We start from the raw sequence: 26,125 nt of genomic DNA on the forward strand, positions 1-26,125 counted from the left end.
GAAAGTTCAATGTTTGGGGGGCTGATTTCCCTGCTCTGTATCATTGCTTTCAAGTCAGATATGAAGATCCTGAAGCATAGGTCTTGTTTTCTACTAGTCAGGAGAGGACACTAGACTGGGTAGTCCATAGGTCTGATCCATGGTAAGATTTCTAATTTTAAAAAATATAACAGGTTGTAGAACTTCTGGCTGTGAAATGGTTCAAAAGACCTTAGTCATCTGCTTTGGAATCACATTAACATCCCATGGCCTTAGAATTGACCTTAGAAGTTTGAGGTTAAATATTAGCCATTATGCACAAAAAATGTTGTAGAACACTTAAATGGAAAAACAAAAGAATAACTAAATAGTGAGCCTTGATTTCTTGATTTCTCTCCATTGCTACAATGGTTTTTGTCATCTGTTGATAAAAGGCCTCTCTGATATTTAATTATCAGGCCAGCACCCCAGATCTGCCAAAGTACCTTTTGTTTGTTTGTTTATCTCTATTAACAGACAGATTAAAGGGGAGGGGTCACATACATAAAACAAAATTGTGAAGCTCCAGTCAATAACTGCTGCAGGTCTTATTGTATTTCTCACCAGAAGGAAAGACCTTTGTGAAAAAGAACAAGTTTGGGCATTTATCTAAAAATATACAGGACCGCTAAACCTGATGTAGTATGAATGTATGACTTTGGTGTCCAATCTCTTCATGGAATATTTGGAACATGCAATATCTGGGATATACTTATACTAAAAAACAATATTTGTTGTTTTTCTTACATTTTAATTTAACTGGGTGTCCTGGATTTCTATTTACTAAGTCTGGCAACCCCACATATGTGGAAACATATATGTAATTATTTGTATAGTTTATAAGTATAGAGTGTGAGTATATCTGTACATATAGTTAAAAATGCAAAGTGAAAATATAAGTCTTTGGGTATAAATACAATAGTTATAGTATCTTTTGCCCATTTAATTGTATAACTGCAGCAACTTTTAGATATAACAGAATGTTAGGTCTGAGAAATTTCTCTAAACATTCTTAGAGGAATTACTTTGAGTCTAAGAAAAGTCAATTTTTGTGTCTCCATAATGTGTGCCATATTTCCTCTTGAAAAGTTTCCAGGAATTTTAAGAACAACAGACAGCAGCAAAGAGGATAGATAAGTAGGAAGAAACACCTAATAATTTTGAGGACTGTTCAAGACCTGGTCTCAAGCGACAGATGAGTTGTGTTCTAAGTTGTATTTAAATTCTTTTGATTTTTTTTCCAATTCTCTGTATGAAAGCTCTAATGGTTTGTCTCTACTTTGACTTTTAAAATGTCACTTGAGCAGATACTTGTCCTCTACCCAGCAAGTGGAATTTGTTCTGCTTTAGCTTCTTCATAAATGCCAGTGTTTTGTTGCAGAATTATGGTAGAGATGTTCATGCTTGTTTTGTATTATATACTTATTTGTTGTGGATTACCATATCATCAGGCAGTTAAGAAGAGAATCACTCAATTCCAATCTATTTTGATGAGTTTCTTTTTTTTATTTGGCACATAAACAGTTACAATGACCTAACTATATTCCCCAGTATATCAGGGGTTTGCTCCAGATATGAATACAGTAGGACTTGTTTGCTAGGATGGCCCATCATGGAACTAGTGAAGATTTCACTAGAAGTCTCTAGTGAAGACTTCACTAGAATGTCGGAAAAGTCATGACGCATTTTTGCAACAAAAAACATAGACAAAATACGTCATGACTTTTCCGACAACCCCATAGATGGTAATGGACAATAACATGCTAATTCCTTTCTTTTCTTTTTTTCTCTTTTTTATTACAATTTATTGGGGTGACAATGGTCAACAAAACTACATAGGTTTCAAGTGTACAAACCTATAACACATCATCTATAGATTGCATTATGTGTTCACCACCCAGAGTCAACTCCATTCAATTCCATTTGCCTCTCAAATAAGACAAACATTTCATAAAGGAAACTGGACATTCAGTTTCAACCAGATGGTAGAGGTTTATAGGGAAAGACAAAAAGGAGACAAGAGATGCGATGCACATTGTCAGATAATCTGAAATGTTAAGAATTGTGGAAATTATGTGATAAAGGGCTTTAGAGAAAGTACACTATATCCCTGTTTTTGTTGTTGTTTAAATCAGGTTTTGCAAAGAAAAGTGTAGGTGTTTAGGAATTAGAGTTCTTCACTTCTTTGGGCCCTTGTTTCTTCCCATATAAACTTAGAGGTATGGAAGAAGCATTTTTTTTTTTTTAAATCAGAAAGAACCTTAGAAATTAGCTACTTTGCAACTCTTGAAACTGAGCCCACAGCTAAAAAAAACAAAACTAAGACCCAAGAAGTTAATGCATCTTACCCAAGATCACACATCTGATTAGTGCCAGAAGGAAGACAGAGACGAGCTCTCTTTACTTCCATTTCTCACTCAACTGGGCCACTGCAGTTTCAGCTTCCTTCTACATAGCACCATGAGCTAGCATTCTGTGATTTCAGGAGGAATTTTCAGCCCCTTCACTTTCCTGATGCCCGGGAATTCTTATGAAGTTATGACTAACAAAGTGTAAAATATGAGTCAAAATGTAGTCCCTAATAAAGTCATTGTGACTTTAATGACTACGGCAGTTGTTCATACTGCAAAAACAGGAAGATCCCACACAATAAGGCGCCTGTCTGACAGATGGGCTCCTGCGTAGAGGGCCACCCACAGGGGTAACTACTGGCGCTGCCTTCCTTTCTCTTTGGCACCTTTTTTTTCATTTGCACAGTTTCTGGACTTCATCATGAGGTTATTTATCAATGAAGAGAAAGTGCTTGCTTTATCTAGTCATGGACAGGCTGAACAATATTTTTGATCACTTAGGATTCATTCCTAAGTGCTAACCAGAGGACCGACCCCCTGAAGAACCCAGATTAGTCTTAAAAGTAGCTTTTTCATGGGCTTGATACTAAACCCCTTATATCATTACTTTTCTGGATTGTTTTATTAGAAACCTAGAAATGTCAAGATTTAGAAGTAGAATGAATCTCTCAGATCATTCTAGTCCACCTCTTCTGTGTGATTAAATTAACAAAGCTCATTACCACTTGCCTGTGTATCTTTTCACAAAGTTCAGACTCGTCGTCTGATGAGAGATATCGAAAAAGGATGAAGTGTCCCATCACTTCATAAGAATCTGCCTCCGGAGAAAATAATCTCTGTCCGTAGCATTGAAGCTAAAGAAAAAACTGAAGCCACAAACAAAATATCATATCAACTGTAATTGAATTTCAGTTTTTGCTATTCCAGATATTTAAAATAACTGTTAAAGGTAGCCTATTCAAACAAATTCACACAATTTTATAGAGAAGATATACTCTAGGCAAATAATATTGAATCATTTATGTAGAGAATATCTTTTTCTCTTCTCAAAAAAATAATTGCAGTTTCTATGGTGTTCGTGAATCTAGTGTTGGGCATAAGCTTAAGGAAGCATTAGAGGAATTGGTGTTACTAAAGGTTCATTCACAAATTTTGCTTGTCTGTGTTGAAAAGGGGCTTCAGCCATTTCCTCTGGGGAGACATTATTTCTAGGGAAGCCCTAACAGGGTTTTCTTGTAAAGGCAGATTCTTAACTGGAAAATGGGATCAGTGTACATTAGGTACTAGAGACACATTTATCTTTGAAATAGTGTGCTCCTGTTTGTGGCTTTCTTTACTGCATTAGATAAAGTAAATAATGTCCACTCCTTTTCTATCCTGTAACTCCTTGGGACCCAGTTTCCCTCTGGAGCTATTTTACTTTCATTTCTGTACTGAACAGCCAATTTGGTAAAGTAGACAGGAAGACTCCAAGAGTCTTAGAATTAAAACTCTGGAAGGATGATAAGTACTTCTCTTCCTTTGTTGGCAACTTATTGTTATGAACTGAAGCATTTCTCATCCGGGTTGTTTTTCTCCATAGTGTTGAGAGAGTTTTGTTTTCTGGGAGGTATTGGTTGCTGGTAAATAATGTGTCCAGACTGTAGGAGGCTGCTCCAAGATTTATCATAAAGTCATGACAGGTTCAGGCTGAGAGGCTGAGATCCTAAAATCAGACATCACTCTCGTTTTGTATGTGAGAGTTGAAGTGACTTCACAAGGTTGCTCTCGAGGGTTGAGAATGAAAAGTCTGGATCCATCTACCATGTTGTGGATGCCTTTGGCTCAACAGAAACTACTCCCATATGGAGCCAGACACTGAAAACCCAGCTAAGCTGAGCTCCCCAACTGTCTCCTCGGTCCTAACCTCAAACACAATTCATGTCTTTTCCATTCCTTGATGTGTCTCCTCACACAGGCCAGCACTAATCATGCTAATTGGACTCTGCATTACGAGAATGTGAAAGGTACCCCCTGTCTGCTCCTTGAAGGCCGTGTCTGCCTTCCTCAGTTTGGACAGAGCGCAACATAAGTGGGCCCTTCATAAATGCTTTTTGATGCAAGCAATGATTGCCTTAGTCAGTGTGGTTGGGCCCTCCCTTACAGAGGAGGAAAACCAACGGTTGTTGCTAAGCAACGTTTAAAGGACTGGGTCGGTTTCTGACACTAAGTGACCTCCATTTGCGTACTTCATCATGTTGTGTGTTTTATGGTTGCCTTAAGATGACTTTGTTTTTTGGTGGCATTGCCATGCTCTCAGTCAAAGGCTCATAGAACTAACTTAGGCATGAGAGGAAGGAGGCAGTGTTCATCCGTTAACTATTGATACTTACGTGAATGAGTACACTGGCCTCTTCTGAAGGCTGTGCAGGAAAGGTGAAGAGCTTGATTTAGTCTCATCTCTGTAGCTGAGAGCTACTTCGCTGCTCCCTCGGACTGATTGATAATTTATGCCAACAGGGTCCTGCGGCAATGGAAGGTGATACAAAGAGAATGAGAGAACAGTCTTTCCTTTCCTCGTCTTTTATGATTGAATTCCTGCCTGCTCCTATATTCTGAGCTCAGGGGCCAATATTGCTAATAAAGAATTTGCCCCATCCTTTCCAAACTATTAATCATTCTGGCTAACTAATATGCTCTAATGTATCTGATTATTTCTGCTAGGATGAAAGTTGATGAAAAGCATGGAAAGGTTTTTAATTTTCACTGCTATATCTTCAATGCTTTGCCTGGCACATTTTAGGTGTTCAAGAAATATTTATCAAATACATGATCAAATGGCATTATTGAACTAGTACAAAACTGATTGACTCTCACATCTTCCTGAATATTTCAGAAAGACCCAAGGAACCAAAGTGAGGGTGATTATTTGCATGTTTCATTTGGCTAAGTCCAGTGCAGAGACATAGTTAAAGGAATCATGTCTCTGTGCTTTTTACAAGATATTTTTACAATGTTCCCAGTAAAGTTTGATCCTTTGCCAAAATTCAGCTGATCAAGTGAGAACATAGAAACCTGTCTTTTCTAGCTTCTAAGTCTTTAGTGTAAGTGCCTGTCTTTTGAGAACTGAAAGCAAAATGGCATTAAGAACGAACAATGATATCTTAAGAAACAAATAACTTGGAACTTATGTGATTCACCCAGAGTTCAAAATTGCATAGTTTCAATAAGTAAAACACAGTAGCTGAGAAGATTGATTCAGAGATCCCTGGTTACTGTTACTAATGTACTGTATCATGGGAAAATACACAGACGCAAGCAGGGTGGCCCAGAAAGTGGGTGACTGTGCTTCTCTGAGAACAGTGCATAGTGCAGTGAGCCAGCGGGCTGCAATACTGACAGTCACGGCTTCACCTTGAAAGGCCTGGTCTCCTGAGGACAGGCAGTGGCATGCACACACGAGGGGGGCTTGGATGCTTGGAGTGAAGCCACTGTCAGTGCAGGATGCTCATTTGAAAGGGGAATACCTCACAGAAAAGAGCCAATGTGTGTGTGTGTGTGGGGGGGGATTGTAGGGGGGGGGCGCTGTTGCCATGGTACTTTGCTATTCCTTTAACTTGCTGTACTTGAACTCCTGGGAGTCCCAGGGTGGGGTAACAGAGAGAAGAAAGGAGGGCAGTGGGATGGGCCTGAGTAGGGAATCCCACTGCAGTAGAGCTGTAGTCTTAGACTTCCTGCTTGTCTATTCTCTAACTCCAACAAGGAGGAGGTGGGAGAGTGCCTATAGGAAAGTAATGACTTTCTCCACGTGCCCTACCTTGCTAAAGTGAAATAAAAATAAATTTAACTTCTCATTATTTCTAACATGAATTAGAAGATGCAACACTAAAATACACACACAACAAAGCATAGTCGTTCATAGCCGCAAATTTAATTCACTATTCATGCGGTAAACGATATCCTGTATTTCCTAACACTCTAGATCCTAGATCAAAAGGTTAAATGTGTTTAATTCATTTGTTCAGTGCCATCGGATATGCATATTAATGAGCTGGTGGAGTGCAGAAAATTGCCTTTTGCATGTGAAGTACCTTTAAAATGAAATAAATGAATTCTTTCCCATTTGTGTCCTTGTGAAAGAAGGCTAAATGCATCTGCACACCGTTGGTGTGTGGAAAACAATCCTCCAAAAAGACAGTTTTAAAAAGATATATTTTTGTATACGGAAAGCCTGGGCTGCAAACAGCCATAGTTTTAACCTTTTTCAAATTTTTTTTTTTTAATGTTTGGAAAGTAAATGAAGCAAATGCACCATCACTTTGAAGCCATTAGAGTAGCTTGAGCTCTGCACAGAGGGTGCATCCGCAGAGCACTGGTCTGTGCAGTGGGGAGAGGGTTAAGAACACCTATTTGAAATGGGGGAGGGTACTGACTTCAGATATACTTAAATATTCATGGGGCTCCCTCCATTTTAATCTTCTCCTTTTTAAAAGATGGCTGTGTTTCCCAGTCTGGCAACCCCTCAGGCAAGAAGAATTGCTCCTTCCTGCCTTGTAGAGTTCAGCTGAGCAGGACTAAGCTAGGGTGGAAACCCCTTCGGCCACTAGGACTATTCATAATTCATAAGTGCTGCACACCAGCCAGCCGAATACATTTGGACAGGCTCTTACTCCTTCATGCAATTCTTGATTTCATTACTCCCTCTGCCAGGAAAGAAGCAGGGAGCGTAGGCTTCTTGCAAGAATGGAGTGCGAAGATGGGCTTTGTTTGGATTAGGAAATGCCTTAAGTTTTGGAGGCTTTGTTCTTTATAATTTTTTTTATTATTTTACCACTGAATGCAAGGCTTTTCCGATCCTTCAGGATTGCTCTCTCAGAGCTGTGAATTCTTTCAAAGGGATTTGTGGATTGTGGCAGGAGAGCATTCCAAAATGCCTGAGGCAAACTATTTGTTATCTGTATCTTGGGGTTACATCAAGGTGGGTTCATTTGATTATGTTCTGTGTTTTTGATTGAATGCGAAAACATTTACATCTATATGTTTTCTGTGAAGTAGAAAACATCTGTAGTGATTTGTGTTGTCACTTAGCCCACTGAGGTTGCTTATTATGAAATAAGGGCATGTTATATGACATTGCATTTAAATAGATGGTGCTGTGTTTTCATCCTATTCTTTTAACACAACTCAGTTTTAAAGGATGCTTTTTTTCCCTTAAACTTTTCACATAGAATTTCTTCTCACTGTATATTATTAACTGAAATTATATTTTAGAGTTAACTTTCAATAAATGTATTTAAATATGTGCTTACATCTTCAAGTGAAATGATCATGACTTCTATTGAAATTCCTTTTGCTGTTTTTGCATCTTCAGAAACAATCATGTTAATTCTAAGAAACCTTAAGAAAACCTTTTTGCTAAGGAGGCAATGGAATAATTTCACATTAAGGGTGCATTGTATTTTGTAGAAACAGTATCATTTATCTAATGGTATCTGCTCATCCAACCTCTTGGTTCTTAGACAGTAAATTTCTAGACATGTAAAGTGATAATTTGCTATATTTTTAGGTGGTTAATATATTTTTCTTCTTTATAAACAGTTCAAAAGGATGCTGAACCGGGAGCTGACACACCTCTCAGAAATGAGCCGATCAGGGAACCAGGTGTCTGAATACATTTCAAATACTTTCTTAGGTAAGACGTTAACTGGGAAACCTCTTCCATAACTGAGATTTTTCATGATTCATTTCTGCAACTCATCAGGGATATCCCTATGTGAGTTTGAAATGAGGTTTAAATCACTGGAAAATAAATCCATTTAAAATAAGAACTAAGGACAGCCTTGGGGACAAAAATGAGGAGGAAGATGTTTTAAAAAAATGAATGAAAATACCCATCAAAGACTGAGATTATTAGGGCTAAGTGTATTTATATGGACCTCAGGTCACCACTGAGCTACCCACCCTCCTCCATCTCTGCCAAGACCTCTGAAGGGGCAGTGGAGGTAGTTCCATTCCCCCAAACCATCAGGACAACCCCACTGGCTACTCAGACATGGTATTTAAATTCTTCCAATGTCTGGGCTTTGAGCAAAAGGCTTCCTCTTAGGTGGTTTGTAACAGATATGATCGATGAGTAGCTGGTGATTTGACCCACGAGAATAAGTTTTAGAGGTAATTTGACTATTGCTTTGTTAAGTTATTTCTTAAAGAGAAATGGGGGGAAAGAAAGAATCTGCATCTCTCTGAAAGATTTGGCCCTCTGCAAGCAGTGCCATTATCTTCCCAACTTGATGCCTTATCTGTTATGTTCTGTAGCCACTTTGCTAGTATTTAATGGATGACACAGAAACAGTTTGCATCAATGATCCTTAACTAATGTCAAGCATCCTGTTTGATTACTAGGGATTTCTGATCTCACGTTGAAAGCCCTTCTATGGTATAATGAACCTACTTAGGCTATATATATATATATGTATATATATATATATGTATATATATATATATATACATATATATATATATATACATATATATATATATATATATATATTTTTTTTTTTTAAAATAAGGCCTGTAGAATCTGTAAATCTGTACCTCAAAGTGAATGGGTAGATTCTGATTCTGTTGACTTTCAATTATCCCTGAATTCAGCTTGTTTTCAGAACTCCACTTTCCAGGGAAATGACCCATTCTTACAGCTGAACATCACACTTCCCTTCTTTTTGGCATAACTACACATCATTCAGTCAATGAGCATTTGCCTTGATGCCTCAGGGAAACACACGCCTCTTCTGCTTTTATTTAAAAACAAAACAAAAACGTCAATCCCATTTCTCTAATACCAAAGCAGTTCCTGCTATCAGCTGATCAATCTTAAATCAGCCTACTGCAAAACTCACTGCAGCTAATGAGCACCAGAAGGATTAACAAGTGCCTTTCCAACTGTTGCCTTCGTGTGGGTGTCTGCAGCACCTGGTTTTCTCCACCTGCAGTTGCAACAGCCTTTGTCAGGCAACAAAGGAGAAAAAATTTTCAGACATCTTAGCTCCAGAAGTAGATAGAATCTGAACAGAAAGCATTATATGTATACATCCTTTTCTTCTTCATTATTCCCCCTTTATTGCTTTGAAGCCAGGCATCATCTCCTGTCCATTTCAGATATACTCCATTCTGTGCAACACCCAATTATTTTTCAAAAGCTGAGGTCCGTTTTAGAGACATTTTTATCAGTCAGTGACTGTGAGAGAGAAAAATAAAATCACCTAGCGCAAGAACTCATTTTTGTTTTCATAAACATTGCATTTTAAAACACCAGGGCTTCTCTGTCTTCTCAGAAGAGACTCTCATGACTAGAGTAAAACTGCATGAAGTCCCTGAGCCCTTAATCATCCAAAACTGCACCCAAGCAGTCCTCTGCACTTGTCACCTCTTTCACTGTCTGCTTGCCAAGGACAATAAGTATATCTTAGAATACTAATTAATCTCTTTTGTCATCAAAGGCATGTGAGAAAGCTGAGTAAGATAATAAAAATGAGTCCTAGTCTCCATATTTTGTACCTAAAGAACAGGCAAATGTCAACTCTGTTGAACACGCCATTTGCTGTATTTAGGCACATCTCTTAAGGAAAACCAATCATTTGGCTTCTTCATATTCCAAAAACTAAATGATCAAGCACACGTTGTTGAGGAAGGTTGTTAGGGTCTCAGTCCTTACAGACTCAGCCTGAGGAGGGTGGTGTGGGGTGCGTTTGTGTGCACGCTTGCAGAAAGTAGACCCCATCAAACAGACAACACAGACAGGTTAAAGCTTTAAATATTCTTGAGAAAATGTAGGGAAAAAAAGAACTCAACTATGTAAACAAAAGATGCACCAGTTGCCTCATTTGGAAAATGGGAGCGCATCCCAGAGCCCTTCCAACTCTAACATTCTTTGACTCTGATATGGATGGAGTTTAGCAGTTTTGCTGAGACATGCCTGGCAACTGGAATTCTCTGTAATAGACCAGAGACCTGCAATCTGACAATCTTAAAAAGCAAATAAACACACAAAGCTTATTTTCAAATTGTAAGTGCAAGACACGGGACTATGAGTCCTATCTTATGAGCACAGTGAATACTCCTAGAGGACCTTGAATGAAGCCTTCTTCATAAATTGTCAGATCTGCAAGGGATCTAAAAATGGCCTCATAGTTCAATTCCCTTATTTTACAGGAATGAAAACTGAGGGCCTCAATGGGCGAAGTAACTCAGCTAAGATTATTTGGCTAATATGTTCCTGAGTCAGAACTAAGACTTAGCTCTCTTGACTCCTAGATCTAAATATTCTGTCAGGTCTTTAACCAGGAGAGAAGGCTATTTATTAGGAACTCAGAATATATAGAAGAAACTCACTTTTAAGGGTAGTTAAGTAATAATCATATTTTTTGGGAGAAAAGTCTTTAGAAATCAGTACTGTTAGACCTAAAAATAAAATATTTATTAACATTTTCCAGTAAGGCTCTTACTAGAGCACAGCAACCATCTCAGTGAGCACAAAATGAGATGACCCTAGCAATTTAAGTTAAACTTGGACAGTAATATCTCAGTAAGAGTCATTGACTGTCAAAACACGTCATTGGGAGGAGGGAAGCCCTTCCTCCAGAAATCTGTGAAACTTGTGTTGTTTCCATCAAAAGATGGTGTCCAGATGGATAAGACAAAAGGCAGGCAAGAGACAGTTTACCACTGCAGGTTTTTATTCTGTTATATAAAAATTGGCTCCAGGTTTCTGGTATAGGAGGAAATAAAGCATGATTTACAGGGAGGGAGTATAGAGAAAGATACTTGGCTACGATATTACCATTTAGTTAATATTTTTATAAACAGGGAAAAACTATCCCCATTTCAAAAGCTAGAACAGAATTTTCAAGACACCAGGTAATCTAGCAAGAAAAGCACCTCAAATTACGCCATTAGCAAAATTTTTACGTGACCATTTCTGGCATCTGTTTTTGTTGTTGTTGTTCATTTGTTTTATACCGGTCCACTGTTTCCCACTATATTCTGGCCATTCTGTAAATATCAATTCACTAAATGTTTACTGTGATACTTGAGTCTGTGTGTCAGGTTATTTTTGCATTGCACTGGCTAAGCATTTAACAGAGGAAATTCAAAATAGGGAAACCTATCAGCCGTTCCAATGCCTGCGTAGGGAAACACCCAATGTCGAATTGCACTCCCTGTGAATAATGGCTTTCGTCTTGATTGTAACGTTCCAGACATAGACACAGTAGTGGTTCAGCTCAATTACTCGCTGTTGCATGGGATCTTTAATTAAACAAAGGGAAAAAGCTGCTAGTTCCACTTGAGGTTTTTGTGTATGCGGTGGCATAGGGGAATCTAATAGCCTCTTTAACCAGATGTGAAGAACGGTGAAGAACAGTGGTCAGGAAAGGCATGGACTATTGTGACCTTTCATTTTAGCAAAAGTAGTCATTATTAGGAGTGAAGTGACAGGGAGAAAAGCAATTTCAAAAATAACATAATATATAGTTTTTATGCCAGAGATTGTGAGACCAGAAAGAGATTTTTTACAGGAACCTCAAGGCCGGGTTCTGTGCTATTAAATCACTGCGTCTGGAACAAAGTAATTGCAAAATAAATATCTGTTGAATAAATTGCCCTTTGAGCTTGGGCGAGTTGCTGACTTCATCTGAAAAGTGAGAGTGTGGGATTATTATTGGTTCTCAAACCTGGCTCTGACCATTGGAGTCACTTGGGAAACTTTTTAAAAATACTGACTCAGTAGGACCGGATGGGGCTCATAAATCTGTATTTTTCGAAAGTTCCCTGGTGCTTCTGATGCTGAACCAGGTTGGAAACCCCTAAACAAACTGAGATGACCACTGAAATTCTTCAGTAAGCAAAAGTCATAGGCTGGTGAATCTAGGAGTTTGTGGGCACCTAGAGAAGACGCTGGGATGCTAGAGAGAGAGAGAATACCCTTGCTCCAGCCCTATAGCCAGGTGTTGGGTTGTATACGACAGCTGCTTCTGTCTTCCTGTGCCATCTTTGCTTTGGTGAGTTGTCCCCAGGGCCCCGTGAGCAGGCGGAGGTCTCTGGGGAGAACATGTGACTATGCCATCATCTGCAAGAGTTGAAAGCAAATAGTCTAGATCCCAGCATGCCATCTGGAAACATGTCGTTTTCAAATGGAGAAGTTGTATTTGTGCTAATTTTCACTGTAACCAGCAGAGAGATAAATGCAGGAACTTTTGAAAGCTGCATTAACTCTTTCAGCCACAGGATGTCATTTAGTTCAGTGAAGTAGCTGTGAAGCTACTTAATAAATTATTGCCTCAGTGCACTCCCAGGCATCCCTGTGGCCTGAAAGAGTTAATGTATTTCTCAGAAGCACTCAGGATACAGCCCTCTGTGAAGGGAAATGGAATATTTGATTGCTGATATTTTTAATAGCATGTTACAGAGAAAAGAGCTTCTACAAGCAGGTAGACGAGGTTTTTTTAGGTGTTTTTTTTCACTACTCCTAGCTCTACTATTACATTTTGGAGCGGAATTTTTTAAAAGGTTAAATGAGAGGAGCATAAATACTTAATAAGCATAAATATGTTAAGACGTGTAATACTTGTTACAAATTGTTTATTATTTTTTAGTAGAATTAATAGACACAAGGCATGAAGTAAAACTGACATGATAGTCTTTCTCTAAACCTCAAATGGCAATAAGCCATTGCTTTAAAGTAATTATTTGAAGATTATAAGCCATTTATTTCACTGCCATACATACTGTTCATCTAACCTGAAATTGTGTTATAGCAAGCTAAAATTATATGGATTTTTAAATTAAAAAGTTAAATACAAATATAATAAAATGGGCAGAATGTCAAGCCCTTGTTTATTAACCTGGTCTTGGCTGCATGAACCTTTTCTATTATACAAACATCTAAGTTATTCACTTTAAAAACAAAACTACACATATATATTGATGCCCCACCTTAAAAATGTATCAGTGTAATTCTCCTAAATTGGACTACAAACCAAAGATCTGGGATTGAGTCCTACCTCTGCCACTTCTTGGACAACTTATTTAGCTCTCTGGGCCTCAGTTTGCTTAGCAATAAAATGGAGCAAATTTTCTCTTATTTTCCCCCATCTATCTCACAGGACTGTCCTAGAGGTCAAGTGAGGTCACGCATGACAGTTCCATTAAAGATGGTTAGAAGTTGTTTGTCTTGCAGTGGGGTCTCATTGGCACGTATAATCTGAAAACCATAACCCTTTTTTGCAGACAAGCAGAATGATGTGGAGATTCCGTCTCCCACACAGAAAGACAGAGAGAAAAAGAAGAAGCAACAGCTCATGACACAGATAAGCGGAGTAAAGAAACTGATGCATAGTTCAAGCTTGAACAACACAAGCATCTCACGCTTTGGAGTCAACACAGACAATGAAGATCACCTAGCCAAGGTGCGTATGAACCGGGGGGGTGTGCAAATAGCTCTCTGCTTTGCAGCAGACAGGTGTCCATGGAGTAGACAGGTGTCCAAAATGACCCGCTAGAAAATAGCAGTGATCGCTTTTGCTTTCTTATTAAATTGCATGATAAGGAGGCTGGCGTGGCTTCTTTGTCCATTGCTGGGCACCTAATTAAACACCCTTTTTCTATACCAAAGGGACATTTTTTTAAAATCCTAAATTGGATTTGTAAATGGATATTCCTCATGAAAGAGAATCCTATTGAAGGCACACTGGGTGAATCCAAGGGGAGGCCAGTAGGCAGGATTGAATTTTCCGAGAGGACTTTTAGGGGACTGTATACCAAAAACCAGTGGGGAAATCTGCACTGATTGGCAGAGCTGGAGAAGAAATGAGAGAAATTGACAGCACTGACTCTTGAGCCCAAACGCCAGCAGTAGAGGAAGGCACAGAAAGAGTTCGTACATCCTCCAGGAGGCTGTGCAAGGTGACTGCTGAGGTCATTCTCTCAGCCTTGTGAGAATGAAATGAGCTTACTGTGAGCAAGGCTGACTACACACTGGACCAAGCCTCTAGGGAGAGCCTGGATCCCTAACTCCAGAGAATAATTAAGAATAGAAAAAATTGCTCCTTTAATCAAATAATCTTAGAATAATCTCACAACCCAAGACTAGAATGATGTTTCTCCCAGGTTTATCTGTTGCCTAGGAGCTCTAGGATATAATAGGTGACTGGCAGTCCTCATAACCTTTTACATTAAATTAGGGTTGACTTATGCACATTGTAGCAGCTGAGTCTTTCCAACCTGGCCCTTAGTGATAATAGCCAAAGGGCAGAGAGGTATCTCTGAGAGGGTTTTACTAACAGGCCAGTGAGCAGCAAAGGGGAGAAACAGGGGAATGAAGCTAGAGTGACCTCTAGTCACTTGCAGCTACCTCTGAACGCAATATAGGTTGAGGACAGACGTATGGCAAATATAGGTCAGCAACTATATTTATAAATGAAATATACAGAAAATTGCAATTAGAATGAAGAGGACCCCAACATCCCAGACCATTCCATTTTAACTCTTTCATGCAACTAGAACACTCTACATTGATACCTAAAAGACTTAGCCAACCATTATCCAAAAAATAAACAATGAGGCATGCTAACAAAACTGTCCTTATTCCTAAACTCCTCTAATTTTGATTACAGGAGCTGGAAGATCTGAACAAATGGGGCCTTAACATCTTCAACGTGGCTGGATATTCACACAATAGGCCCCTAACATGCATCATGTATGCTATATTCCAGGTGAGAATGTTGGTTATTTAATTGGATGGCTCTTTATGCTTTTCTTCCATCCCAGTTTACTTTTCTGATTGGCTTTTCTTCATTTTTGGACATCCACTTATTTATTTTCTAATCCATTTTACCACATAGGAAAGAGATCTCCTAAAGACATTCAAAATCTCCTCTGATACATTTGTAACCTACATGATGACTTTAGAGGATCATTACCATTCTGATGTGGCATATCATAACAGCCTACATGCAGCTGATGTAGCCCAGTCAACCCATGTTCTTCTTTCAACACCAGCATTAGATGTGAGTAGTTATGACCTGTTTGTGTACCTGCCCATTCTCTTTTAAAAAGTGCCATACAACATGTAATATATTTGCAGGAATGGTGTAATTAGATTGCCTATACTTGAACTGGTTCTTGATTAGGTATAGCATCTATCAATTGGGTTGCTAATAAAAATGAATGGCATTTCTACTTACTTTGCTTCCTAATACCAGAGTAACCTTCCCTTTATATCTCTTACAATTGAGAAATTGTTTAATTATCAAGCAATTAACAGGACACTTTATTTTTCATTATATCTCTCGGATCTAATATACATGTAGTTCAGTGTCTGGTATATAGTATATCTCCTCAATATGCATGCACTGATATGAACTGCTCACACCATCCTGGTCACTGCGAAGAATAGCACAGAAACATAATATAAAATGTCCTATATGGTTCCTGTTAGAAATAAGCATCCCCAGGCTTATTCACCTAAGAATTCATTAACCTGATTCTATGGGATGAGGGAAAAGTAACTGAAAATCTGGAACTGAGGAATTTTGCTAGGCCTCTCACTAAAAGGTAGCTGTAACTCCTTTGCCAACAGACCAATGCATTTGTACACACCAATATTAGCCCCAAGGTGCTTAGCAGAACATGTCTTCCTTGACATATGGCAGTGGTGACCAGGGGCTTCCAAATGAGTAGGCTCACTGCAGTCAGGGCCTGGCCAACCTTTATCCAGCCCTGCCTTTGCAGGTTCAGTTTGAAAGGTGAAGAAAGATTGAACTGACCATAATTCGATTGCCTGTCTTTTATATTTCCTAATAAAAGAAATCCAAGAGCAGTTGGGGAAGTGAGATGGAACTAAGGCTGTTTTAGTTCCCTGAAAAACAGAAACTATTGTTTTTATGTTCTGCATAAGCATTACAGAGTGAGCCAATGCTGTTTATCAGCTATCCACTATTGTTGATAGGATACCTACTGTGTGGCCAGAAATCGACCACGAGTGCCACAGATGTTTAGCGAAGGGAGAGTTCCTTGTGTCCTTGAGTAATTAGACTGGTCTTAATGGGAGAGATGGAAACTGAACTGGCGTTTGAAGGATCAGCAGGTTTAAGTAATCACAGAGTACGAGAAAAGGCTTTTCAGCCAGAAAAAGACATTTTAGCCAGAAGGAACATATATCTAAATAAAGACTAAATTTAAATCACATTGAACATTGAGGACGGAGGAGACTTCATGACACAACATGAAGGAGCCAAGCAGTGAGGCATTGGGTTTCACTTCTGAGAAATGCTCTCAACTCTTGCACATAGTAAACATTTAGTGGATAGGTCCTGAATGAATGGATGAATGAATATATGAAACCTTCTGACCACACTCCAAATTTAGCATTGGGAAATAATTTATCGCCAGTGTTATGAGTCTGGAATTTGGCCTTTGTTCTCTAAGTTACTCAGCCAGAAAACACATGAAGGTTGTTATATCTCAGAGCAGAGCCTGTCTGACTTGCTTCTTTGACCTGTATGTGCTTGTGTTATATAAGCACCGTTCTGCCATACCACTTACCTAAGAAACAAACATCAGGTATCACTTGATCACTTATCATGAGCATTGTGCTAATACCTTCCTGAGCCCCAGTCACTATCCCTTTCACATGAGACCTTATGATGATAGATAGAATCTACATTTAATTAAATTAGTATACTGAAGCATTATAAACATCAACAAACAATCCTCCTCCAAACAAGAATGAAATGGGATACTTTAATAGGAAACTGAATAGCCAGGATAGGCAAATGGGACACGGAGTTCAATGTGCTCATTTTGCTCTGCAGGCCGTCTTCACAGATTTGGAAATCCTGGCAGCCATTTTTGCAGCTGCTATCCATGACGTTGATCATCCTGGAGTCTCCAACCAATTTCTCATCAACACAAGTGAGTTCACCACTAGGACAGTCGTTTGAGATAATTGTATGATTCACTGCTTAGTTTTTTTTTCCTCCTAATGTTTTTGTTATGGATAATAATAATAAGAGTAATAATGAGGTAATCCTTCCATTCCACTCAAACTGGTCAGACCTTTCCTGGATACTGTGTCCAATCTGGCACCATAATTTTTGAGCTGCATGGAGAACTTGCAAAGGGTCAGAGGGGAGCCATAAAAAGTACTCAATGTTTGGAAAATACGATATGTGAGGAAAGAGTAACAGATGTGGAATTATCCAGTAAGCACAAGGAAAGGCTTGGGAATAATGTGATAATGGTTTTCAGTATTATGCAGGGCTCTCACACAGAGCATGGTGACCCACTAGTGTTTCTCCCGACTGAGGAAGCAGGCTGAAATGTTAGATCTGAGCATGGGAACCCCCGAACAGAAATAAGACTCCAAAGAAAGCACTGGAATGGGTTTCCACAATTCAGGAGGAAGGGTCATTAAAAGTCCCACACTTTCTTCCAGCTGCATAGGTTTGATTATGGATTAGTCTGTAGCAGGGAAGGTGACTTCAGTGAACTTCGGGGCTGGTTCAGCCTTATGATCCCAAACCATACGCAAAGCTTTCATCATGCTCACAATATTTAGTATCCATACTCATGAAAATCTATGAATTCTCTCAGTTAATGCACTATTTCTAAATGCTGAAAATCTAAGTACTTTTTCTTGTGAGAATATAGGTTTCCTGTTGTCATGATCAACATCAAGTCCTGACAGTTTTATAGACATGTTTGGGCTACTTGCTGTAGAAGAGTTCTTGTCATACGTTATCATCAGAATATCTGAATAATCTAGGTGTGGGTACTTTTTTTTTTTTTTACCTTTTTCTTCAATTGAAGGAACATAAACTTTGGGCAGCTAATATATCAGCAGACATAGTGTGGTGTCATGAATCAATCCACGTATAGGCCAGTTAGCTTCGCACAGAAAAATGGTCTTTCTGTTACAGCCACTTACCATACTACAGCATATAAAGCCAGTGTGCAGATCGGTACCCTTGATCACAGGGTGAACAGGGCAAGAAATGACTTCATATATACCACTACCTTTTCTGAGGATGTAACTCAAAGCACACAGTTAAAGCAATGGCATATAAGGATCACCTGCAGTTAGTGACATTACCATCACATGGCTCTTCTTGATGTGGAGGAAATGTGCCTTCACAAATTTGATGGCCGTATTCTCAGTTGCAGACCAGGGATCTGCCTAATGAAAGATGTCTGTGATTCTTCTGTGTGAAAGGCAAGCTGGAAGCCGTAGTTTACATATCCAGATACTGCAATTTCTGGTGTATAGGGCCAAATGGTGGTAAATTTGACATCCAGTTGTTTTTAAAAAGCAATGTTTTGTTACCATATTTATAGAGAGCTCCAAAAAGCTACATTATTTGCATAAAATGAAATTTTACACTCATAGCATTATCCTCTTTGAAAATCCCAAACTCACCACTGACAGAATGAGAAGCATATAAAAAAGTGAATATAGTTCAAAAACCCTAATACATTTGATAAAGTTTAGTGGCATTTTCAGTTTATTCTTTTCCAAAGCACAAAAATGTATGGAGACATACAGGAAATGATAACCTGGGGTAAAAATAGGATTTAGCTGCTTGGGAATGCCCTTACCTACTGTCGAATTCTTTATGAAGTGAAGAAGGAGAAAAAGGATTTTAAAATACCATGAATCTTAATCAAAGAGAAAGCTTATGCCTTAATATTTACTAGACGTATTTTTTTAATTATTTATTTTTTGCTTAGAAACAGACAGAGTCCCTTTGTAGAGAGAGACTGTTTCTCTAAGGGGAAACGACCTGTGGATCTCGGTTCTTGAAGCCATTTAAAGAGAACTAGGTCTGATTTGACATGAAGGTAATACTAATGTTTGAATTGTACCCCTTTTTATTAAGTCATCATTTTTTCTTGTTCATTAGACTCAGAACTTGCTTTGATGTATAATGATGAGTCTGTGCTGGAAAACCATCATCTGGCCGTGGGTTTCAAACTGCTGCAAGAGGAGCACTGCGACATCTTCCAGAATCTCACCAAGAAGCAGCGTCAGACACTCAGGAAAATGGTTATTGACATGGTGAGATTTCAGCCTCTCTATGTCCCTCACTGACCTTTACCTTTGCAGCAGGAGAAGTTTTCACGCTCTCTGAAAAACTGAGTTTATTGAGACTTTTCATTTTCATTTGCCCCAAGGTGTTAGCAACTGATATGTCCAAACATATGAGCCTGCTGGCAGACCTGAAGACAATGGTAGAAACAAAGAAAGTGACAAGTTCAGGTGTTCTTCTGCTGGACAACTATACTGATCGTATACAGGTATTTGATAAAAGTCTTTGATTTAACACAAAGCCAAGCCAAGCAACAATTAAACAATGAAAACAAACTTAAGTTAGTTGCATGTCCTAGCTTTTTACTACAGCTTTGGGCTTCTTTTAAGAACAAACTGAAAAAGCGAAGAAACAGCTAAGGAAAATATTGGCAGTTTATTCTCTAATTTATGAGGAAAAACATAACCCTATTTATTGAATTGTTTAGCTCTAAAAATAAATGGCGAAATCTATTTGTAATAGGGTATACGTGACTGCTGGTCCCAAAAGCTTGTGTTTGGATATAAATCCCATTGACTTTAAGTTTGTTAGGTTTGTTTTGGTTATACAAATTGCCATCAGCTGCTCTCTTTCCCAAGTGGAAAATATGAAGATATCTACTTTTAGTAGTTCTTTGCATTTTTTCCAAGCTGAGGAAAGGAAATGATGGCAGTATCTGACCTCTAATGTCCTTTCCAGTTTTTAATTTCAGTGACCGTCAATCTAAGAAGACACACATTTTCCCTTTTGGGACTCCTATAATGATAAATAACCAACTCTGGCCAGCACCATTATAATTCTGATTTTTTGGTGCACACACCATAATTATAATGCAACTAAAAATGTTCTTGGGTTTGGTACCAAGTGTACTAGTACAAGAGGGATGAGATGTTCTGGTGGTATTTACACCTAATTTTATGGGATTTCCAAAACTTGATGATTTCAGGTCCTTCGCAACATGGTACATTGTGCAGACCTGAGCAACCCCACGAAGTCCTTGGAATTGTATCGGCAATGGACAGACCGCATCATGGAGGAATTTTTTCAACAGGGAGACAAAGAGCGGGAAAGGGGAATGGAGATTAGCCCCATGTGTGATAAGCACACAGCTTCTGTGGAAAAATCCCAGGTATCTAATATAAGGTTTTCAAAGTTTTTGTGAGCTCTGCTGATTGTAAAACTCGGGAATTCTATCTAGTTCTTTTCTTTTAACAGAATATATATATGTAAAATTATAAGGAAGCAACTACCCGTTTAGTTCCATTATACTCATGACACATTTGCCTTCTCCATTACACTCAGTTTCACAGTGTGGAGATAAAGCAGTCATCAGAATCTATCAAACTTTGGACCATGTATCCTAAGCAGATTAGATAGTTGTCCTTGGCCTTAGCAAATCCAGCTGATTGTCTCTTCCATCTCATCCACTCAGATGTCTCCTAGCTCTTTGTCCAGGAGCTCTACTCTTGTTCCCTCCACCCTGTTTTGCTGTCTGTCCATTATCAAGCACACTGCCACCATCACCAGAGGTAGTAAATCTCATTCCTACACATGTCTTCTACCTCATAGTCCAAGCCCTGTCCTGTGTCCCCTTCCAAGGTTGCATCTACACCTCTGAAAACATGCTGACATCTTCTGGTTGTGTCCAACCAAAGCTACAAATTCCCTGTGTGCTGAGGACTGGGGACAATACACTGGAGGCAGAGGGATGCAGAAATGCCCTAGATGCCTCAGCTGCAGAGTAGGTAGCATTAGAAAATGTCAATATCTCTACAACTTCAGGGTCTGCGGAAATGTTATTTTCTTTGAGACAACAAATGGCCTCAGTCCAGTGGTCATGATTGAGAATGAGTCTATAGGCTGCCCAAGGTCATTATCACAAAAGTGTTCAGAGTGTTTTCTGTTAGTGTTTATCCTCTTTCCCCACCACTTGTTACCCCCAAATTGACATATGCTTGTAATATCAATGTATAGTTCCTTTGCATTTATTTTGTTGTTTCTTAAAGAAATCCAATCAAATGAGTTTTAAAATCTGCAGAAGTGCTCTAAAAGTCTAACATGGGATAAAAATGCATGATAACATTAATTTAGGGCCAATTCAAATACCCTAAAGCCTTAATTAGAACAATTGATTAATTAATCAATTGGAATAATGTCCTTTTATTAACAACAGTGACTTTTTTATATTTATATAATGCCTGTCCTGTTTTCCACACACATTTTTCCCCATACGTTATCCTATTTGAACCTCCATATACAGCCTTGCAAGATAGACACAGCATGTATTTCCCCAGCATGTCAGGTGAAGACGCTGTCCTCTTGGTCCATTTTATCAGCTCATTAGTGACCCAACTGCCCTCTACCCAAAGCTCTTCACTCTCCATCACTGTGGACAGGTCTCCCTGTGGCCATGACATCGTGGTCCACTCTCATGTTTCCCACAGATATATGTCCTGGTGACCACTGTCTGGACAGTCGTGTAACAAAGCCCTTGACTAGGTGCTGTTAGGATTTGTAGAGCTGTCTCACCCCAGGACCTAGGAAATAAGCAACCAGAGGCCATCTTTCAAAAAATGCTGAACATTTAGTAGAAGTAAAACAAATGAAGAAGGAAATGACTGCACTGTGTTCAGCTGATTCAGTTTTCTCCATTGCCTTGAGTTTGTTTTTCAGGTCCCTGGAAAACACCTTGAGAATAGTCTCTAAAGTCCATTAAACACACATAAAGGAAAAAATAGGGAGGCAAAAGGAGTGGGTTGAAGCAAGAGCAATATCTGAATCATCCATGGTCTAGTTCTTACAACTAATGCAGATCAGAGATGCCCTGCCTTTAGTGTGAATTCTGTTGGTTGAGGAAGCACCAGAGAGAAATAGATAGGTGATAGACACACAGACAGATTGATATAAAAGAGTCACATATGAATAAGATCCTTTAATATGATACAACTTTGATGTATTAAATAATTGACCCCAAACTTGCCTGTTCATAAAGGGAAGTTTCCAGTAATGTGGAAAGGTAACTATCTAATGCCCCGCAGGTGCATATAAACTGCCCTTGCTCATCCCCCCTGAATCCTGACCCAGACCCAGCATTTCTCCAGCTCCCCAGACCATGACAGGGGAATTCCATTCTCTTATTCAACTGGTGCCTATTCTTTCTCTCAACCTGCCCCCACCCCCAGTGTTTCCTGTTTGTCCCACAATGAAGAGGTCAGCATACGGCCACAGAGCCAGCTCATGCAGGATGCATAGCCCCTGTGTAAACCAAACAGAGCCATAAGCCTCATATTTATTCCCAGGAACACTCGCACAGGAACTGCTTAATTGTTTTTATTTTCCCTTCTTTCTCCTGATGGAAATGACTGTGCGCCCTTATGGATCTAAAACAATCGCAGACGTGTCCACAGAGGGGATCTTTGTTTAGGGGCTTAAAGTATTTTCACAGGTTTTACCACACTCGTCTGCAAACCAAAAGCAGTCCACAGAACCTGAGAAATGTCAGAGTAGTCAGGCGCTGGCTCCCCATCATTTTGGAACAGCAGCCTAATTTCAAGTTATCAGGGAAAGAATGTTGAGTCAGAACTCCTTAGACCCAGGGGTTCCTTCTTCAGAGAATGACTCACAGAATCCAAGCAGTGACAGAGTCATTCCCAGCCAGGGTTACATCCAGACTTCTTATCTGGCACAGATAAAAGGAAAAGTCGTCAGTTATACTGAGATGTGAAACGAACACAGGCTTTGAAATCAGACAAAACTGGAACTGAGTCCCAGCTCTCCACCACTTACTGGCTCTGACCTCTGTCAAGATATTTAATCTCAATGAGTCTTACTGTCCTCCCTTTGTAAACAGTGGATGACGATACTTATTTTGCGGGATTAAGATGGATAATTTGTATATCGCATCCAACGCAGGACGTCCCTATCACACAGCATGTGCTCACATAATGGAATCCATTATTGTTAATCTCTCGTGGGTTGTTGTTGCTTTTCCTTTGCATGGAAGCCAGGACAGTTTGTTGGATTTTCAAAGGCCCATCACAATAACATGTGCCATCTCATTTTTCTCCAGGTTGGTTTCATTGACTACATTGTCCATCCGCTGTGGGAGACCTGGGCAGATCTGGTACAGCCCGATGCCCAGGATATCCTGGATACATTAGAAGATAACAGGAACTGGTATCAGAGCATGATACCCCAGAGTCCTTCCCCACCGCTGGATGAGCAGAACAGAGACTGCCAGGGGTTAATGGAGAAGTTTCAGTTTGAACTGACCCTTGAAGAGGAGGATTCGGAAGGACCTGACAAAGAGGGAGAGGGCCACAGCTATTTCAGCAACACAAAGACACTCTGTGTGATCGACCCAGAAAATAGAGATTCGGTGGAAGAGACTGACGTAGACATTGCAACAGAGGACAAGTCCCCGATCGACACATAATCTCCCCATCTGTGTGGAGGTGAACATTCTACCCTTGACAAGCATGCCAGCTGTATGGTAGGGCCAGCCCACCATGGAAGCCAAGGCTTGCACAGGACAGGGGCCACGTGGCTTTTCCAGTTACTTGAGTTTGGAGCCAGAGTGCAAGACCGTGAAGCAAATAGCAGCTCAGGAAATTCCACGGTTGGTTTGCCTTGCTTGCAAGCTTGGTGGAGAGCTGATGCTTTATGTGGTACTGGAGGCCAAGTTTGGATTCCGACCAAATGGCTTGAAAATAGAAGACACAAAACTGAGAGATTTTTCTGCACTAAAGTTTCGGGAATCTGTCCCCTCTAGTGGACTGAACTGACTAATAACTGCATTTATAAATCTGCTCACCTGTCCCTTTGTCTGCCAACCTGTGTGCCTTTTTTGTAAAACATTTTCAAGTCTTTAAAATGCCTGTTGAATACCTAGAGTTTAGTATCAACTTCTACACAGATAAGCGTTCAAAGTTGACACAAACATTTTTGACTCTTTCTGAAACAAAAAAAAAAAGGAAAGAAAATGGTCTTCCTTCTTTTTTGGGCAATAGCTTTCACTTTATGACAGTTACTTTTGCAAATTGAAAGGATACGCTTCTAACCACATTCGACTTCCTTCCCCTGGTGTCCCATCCAACTCCACGGTTGCCCTTACAACTTGTCTCTGTTTGCCTGCTTTGAACAGTGTTTTCTCTCTTGCAGAGTTTCACATTTTGGCTGTCAACAGAATAAAGTTGAACAAACTAAGGGGTAGGAAGGGGTAGTTGCATGGTTCACAGTGACAGTCTTTGTAAACTTCACCGCATAACAAAGCGGTGAGCCCTGTCATCCTGAATCCCTGGGCCACTGGGAGTGGCACGGCCCCCATTCCGTGCTGTCTCCTCCTCTTCTTCACCCTCACACCCAGTTATGCCATTTTCGATTTAATGCAGCCGTCTTTCTCTTGCACTGCCTTCTGCGCTAACACCTCCCTTTCTGTTTATAACCATGTATTTATTACTTAATGTATATACTGTAATGTTTTGTAAGTTATTAATTTATATATCTAACATTGCCTGCCAATGGTGGTGTTACATTTGTGTAGAGAAACTCTGCCTAAGAGTTGTGACTTTTCTTGTAACGTTTTGTATTGTGTATTCTGTAACCTGAACATCGCTCAAGAGAGACATACGGCCCCCATGCCAGTGAGGACGTCAGTGAGCTTTTACTCAGACCGTCTGCCCTTTTTCTTGTCTGAGTTGCTCATACTGTGCAACCCCCTTTATGAGCCAGTTTTGGAAACAGGATTCTCACATTAGATACTAAATGGTTTATACTGACCTTTTACTTTTGTATAGTTTGATAGGGGCAGGGGGCAATGGGAGGTGGTTTTCACCCTATGTTCTATCCAAATCTGTGTACACACGAGTTGGGTTCTAACTGGGCTCTACTATAATTGTGGCTTCGGTTTGAAAAGCAACACTACATTTGCTCGCAGATGGTTCTTCTAAGTGTTCTCAAACTACTGACTGAAAAGAAAGCCTCCTGCCTACCATTAAGCAGGAATGTCATGTTCCAATTAATTGCAAAAGAAAATAAAACAATGTGAATTTTTATAATAAAATGTGAACTGATGTAGTAAATTATGCAAATGTGAAGCTTCTGATAACACTTGTTAGGCCTCTTACTGGCGTCAGTCTCAGTTTGTAAAATATATTTCATGCTTTCAGTTCAGCATTGTCACTCAGCAGTTCAAGAAATGGCACAAATGTGCATGACCAATGGGTTTGTATGTCTATGAACACTGCATTATTTCAGGTGGACATTTTATTGTTTTCAAAAGTTTCTCACAATGTATGTTATAGTACTATTATTATTCTATATTGTGTTCAACTGCATTCTTAAGAGACTTTTCTATGAGGTGAATAAACAAAAGCATGATTAGATTAGACTGTAGGCCCAATTATTTTGTGGTTAGTTCTGACGTATTAAAAGCAGATCTTTTTTTTTTCACTTCCCTTCTACTATACCCACAAAGAAAACCAAGCCACGTTGCCTGCCCAACATCAGAACTGAAGTTTCAGAATCTGTGTCCAAAAAGTCCCCAACTTGTAACATTACACATTTTCTTAGCAACTCTTGGCCCAGCTCAGTGGTGCAGGAAGGGAAGTGGCGAAGAAAACCAAATAGAACCACCTTAAGAATCTGAAGAGTTTA

General features: G+C 39.4%; 1 protein-coding gene across 5 annotated transcripts in view; it reads left to right on the forward strand.

The window, feature by feature from the left end:
- The window catches only part of PDE4B (phosphodiesterase 4B), a 524,178-nt gene extending 498,321 nt beyond the window's left edge, over positions 1 to 25,857 (forward strand). For 4 of the 5 annotated variants that reach the window (XM_019646767.1, XM_019646766.1, XM_019646768.1 and 1 more), the window contains 9 exons: positions 7,947 to 8,040; positions 13,635 to 13,813; positions 15,020 to 15,118; positions 15,248 to 15,412; positions 17,219 to 17,318; positions 19,307 to 19,461; positions 19,578 to 19,700; positions 20,418 to 20,600; positions 23,541 to 25,857. In XM_019646767.1, the coding sequence (XP_019502312.1) occupies positions 7,947 to 8,040; positions 13,635 to 13,813; positions 15,020 to 15,118; positions 15,248 to 15,412; positions 17,219 to 17,318; positions 19,307 to 19,461; positions 19,578 to 19,700; positions 20,418 to 20,600; positions 23,541 to 23,906 (1,464 nt within the window). In that variant the 3' untranslated portion in view covers positions 23,907 to 25,857. Of the gene's footprint in view, positions 1 to 6,817; positions 7,327 to 7,946; positions 8,041 to 13,634; positions 13,814 to 15,019; positions 15,119 to 15,247; positions 15,413 to 17,218; positions 17,319 to 19,306; positions 19,462 to 19,577; positions 19,701 to 20,417; positions 20,601 to 23,540 lie in introns of those variants that run through there. The other variant, XM_019646770.1, reaches the window with a different exon arrangement.
- The last annotated feature ends 268 nt before the right edge of the window (positions 25,858 to 26,125 follow it).

This window comes from Hipposideros armiger, unplaced genomic scaffold (assembly GCF_001890085.2).
Source record: "Hipposideros armiger isolate ML-2016 unplaced genomic scaffold, ASM189008v1 scaffold_106, whole genome shotgun sequence".
Classification (NCBI taxonomy): domain Eukaryota; kingdom Metazoa; phylum Chordata; class Mammalia; order Chiroptera; family Hipposideridae; genus Hipposideros; species Hipposideros armiger.